The sequence below is a fragment of the Nicotiana tabacum genome, chromosome 13 (assembly GCF_000715075.1).
Source record: "Nicotiana tabacum cultivar K326 chromosome 13, ASM71507v2, whole genome shotgun sequence".
Lineage (NCBI taxonomy): Eukaryota > Viridiplantae > Streptophyta > Magnoliopsida > Solanales > Solanaceae > Nicotiana > Nicotiana tabacum.
The window spans coordinates 65,466,231-65,469,079 of record NC_134092.1 but is presented as its reverse complement, the minus strand read 5'-3'; the positions used below and the strand labels follow the sequence as shown (position 1 = coordinate 65,469,079).

Genomic DNA, 2,849 nt, shown 5'->3' with positions numbered 1-2,849 from the left:
TGGAGCAGAAAACTTCAAAGGAGTCAGAATTGGGGTAGTCCTGATTTTTGAATCTGGATAGCACTATCCAGCATCAGCAAAGATAAGATTCCCTTGTACCAATAATATGGCTGAATACGAAGCATGCACCCTTGGAATCAGAATGGCAGTCGACATGGACATCAAAAAACTTTTGGTCATAGGAGATTCCGATCTGTTGATACACTAAGTCCAAGGGGAATAGTCCACCAAGAATGTCAAGATACTTCCGTACCTGCACTGTATGAAGGACTTGTGCAAGAAGTTCATAAAGATTGAGTTCAAGCATGTCCCCGGGATTTAGGACGAGTTTGCCGGCTCTCGAAACCCTATCATCTATGATTTAACATTTAGACAAGAACTACATCGACCCTATCGAGGTAGAGATCAGGGGTCAACATGCCTATTGCCTCCATGTAGATGAAGAACCAGATGGTAAGCCATGGCATCACGACATCAATAAATTCCCTGCGATTAGAGAACATCCGGAGAATGCTACTAATAGTCAAAAGCGAGCCCTTAGGAGGCTGGCCAACCACGTTTTCCTCAAAGGGGAAGTCCTGTACATGAGGACCCCAGACTTAGGTTTGTTGATATGTGTGGACGCCGCTGAGGCAACCAGACTTTTGGAAGAAATACATGCAGGAACGTGCAGACCCCACATGAATGGGTTCACATTAGCCAAGAAGATCTTGAGAGCCGGATATTTTTGGATGATGATGGAAAGCAACAGTATCCACTACATGCAGAAGTGTCACCAGTGCCATATTCACAGGGATTTCATCCGGCTTCCGCCGAATGAGTTGAACGTAATGGGTTCACCCTGGCCGTTCACCACTTGGGGCATGGACGTGATTGGACCTTTAGAGCCCACCGCATCAAATGGACATCATTTCATCTTGGTAGCTATTGACTATTTCACTAAATGGGTCGAGGCATCTACTTACAAGGCCGTCACAAAGAAGGTAGTGGCAGATTTTGTCTGAAACAACAACGTCTGCAGATTTGGGATACCGGAGTCTATCATCACTGACAATGCCGCTAACCACAACAGCGACCACATGAGAAAAATATACGAGAAGTTCAGAATCGTCCACTACAATTCCACAGCCTACAGACCACAAATAAATAGAGCAGTCAAGGCATCCAGCAAGAATATCAAGAGAATTCTACGGAAGATAGTGGACAATCACAGACAATGGCACAAGAAACTACCTTTTGCTTTACTTATTTATCGGACTACCATGAGGACATCCACTAGGGAAATGCCGTACATGTTAGTATACAACACTAAAGCTGTGATACCTGCGGAGGTCAAAATACCATCTTTAAGGGTCATTCAAGAAGCAAAATTGGACGACGTAGAATGGATACGGGTCAGACAAGAGCAACTCATGCTCATTGACGAGAAAAGAATGGATGCAGTATGTCTTGGTCAGTTATATCAGAACAGGATGGACAGTGCATTTAACAAGAGAGTGAAGCCTCGCCAGTTTGCACTGGGGCAGTTGGTCTTGAAGAAACTCTTTCCCCGCCAAGAGGAAGCCAAAGGAAAGTTCACACCAAATGTCATGCCCCAAACTCGAAAAGCGCGACCGGTGCCCAACCGAGTGAACCCGGTCAAGCAAGCCTGTTAGACGCTTTCTACCCAACACACCCATGATCAAGAGAAGACATGATTTTGTTAATTAGACAGTAGGGAGATCATGTACACAATACTAAATCATTTCATTAGTTACTTCACTTTTAAGTTTCAAAATACACATATTCTTATAGTTTGAGTGGAACAAGTGATCAAAACACAACCTAACTTGTTTGAATTTTCTAGCACCCATGTACAACTCACATAGTGTTTACGGAGCCTCTAAAAGATACAAAAGAGTATTATGATAGTGCCGGTAATAAGGCCCCGGCTATACCTCGAGACGTGATAAAAATATGAACAAAAGATACAATACGTGACCCCGGGATGAAGTGGGGCTCACCAAGTCTGCTGGGAAGAGGATGCACCACTATCGCTGATCAATATTGCCTGCTGTGGAACCACCTGCATCCATTTAAAGATGCAGCGCCCCCGGCAAAAGGGACGTTAGTACTGTCGAATAGTACTAGTATGTAAAACTAAACACCATCTCAATAGAATGAATAATAATACAAGAGGGAACAATCAAGAATTCAATAAGAGCTTCAAATAATACTAAAACATCAAGTTAAGGATCACATAAGTTTTCAAGTCAATTTTCATATTATTAGGTTGGGTGATCTTTAATGCCGATATATCATAATTCACAATACCATCGTATTCTTAAACGGAGTCCGATCACGACCCGATCGGCTAGGTCATCTCATTTGAGACATCAATCATAACCACAATTTCATTATAATTTCTAGCACAGTCATCGCCATGTGTGTGGCATGGCGTCCGATCACGGCCCGATCGGCTAGGCCGTCTCACCCGAGACATTACCTTTTTCAATTAATCATCTCACATTATACTTCTTTCATATCCTTTCGATTCATTGGCACTAGTGGCCACAATTATAAAGTCATTCTTGGCACTTGGCCGTATTTCATAATTCCAATTCCCCTTTCCACATTCAAACATCATTATCATTATCAACAACAATAAATCTTCCCATTCAAGACATTAAATTCACATATGTGCAATTTGAGAATCTTAGGCACATAAAGGCTTTTCATACAATTTGGCATGACAACCTTTATTTCGATCTTGACTTGAAGTCTTAACATTTTTAACACATATTCCATATTTTGAACACATCCTCAATGATAATGTGATATGATGAAGCATTTAAAATACATATTGAGCA

At 41.9% G+C, this 2,849-nt stretch overlaps 1 protein-coding gene across 1 annotated transcript; it reads left to right on the top strand.

The window, feature by feature from the left end:
- Window positions 1-1,079: 1,079 nt before the first annotated feature.
- On the top strand, window positions 1,080-1,655 carry LOC142168146 (uncharacterized). Its single transcript, XM_075228810.1, has one exon. It carries the CDS (start codon window positions 1,080-1,082, stop codon window positions 1,653-1,655), a length of 576 nt encoding a protein of 191 aa, XP_075084911.1.
- Window positions 1,656-2,849: the final 1,194 nt, after the last annotated feature.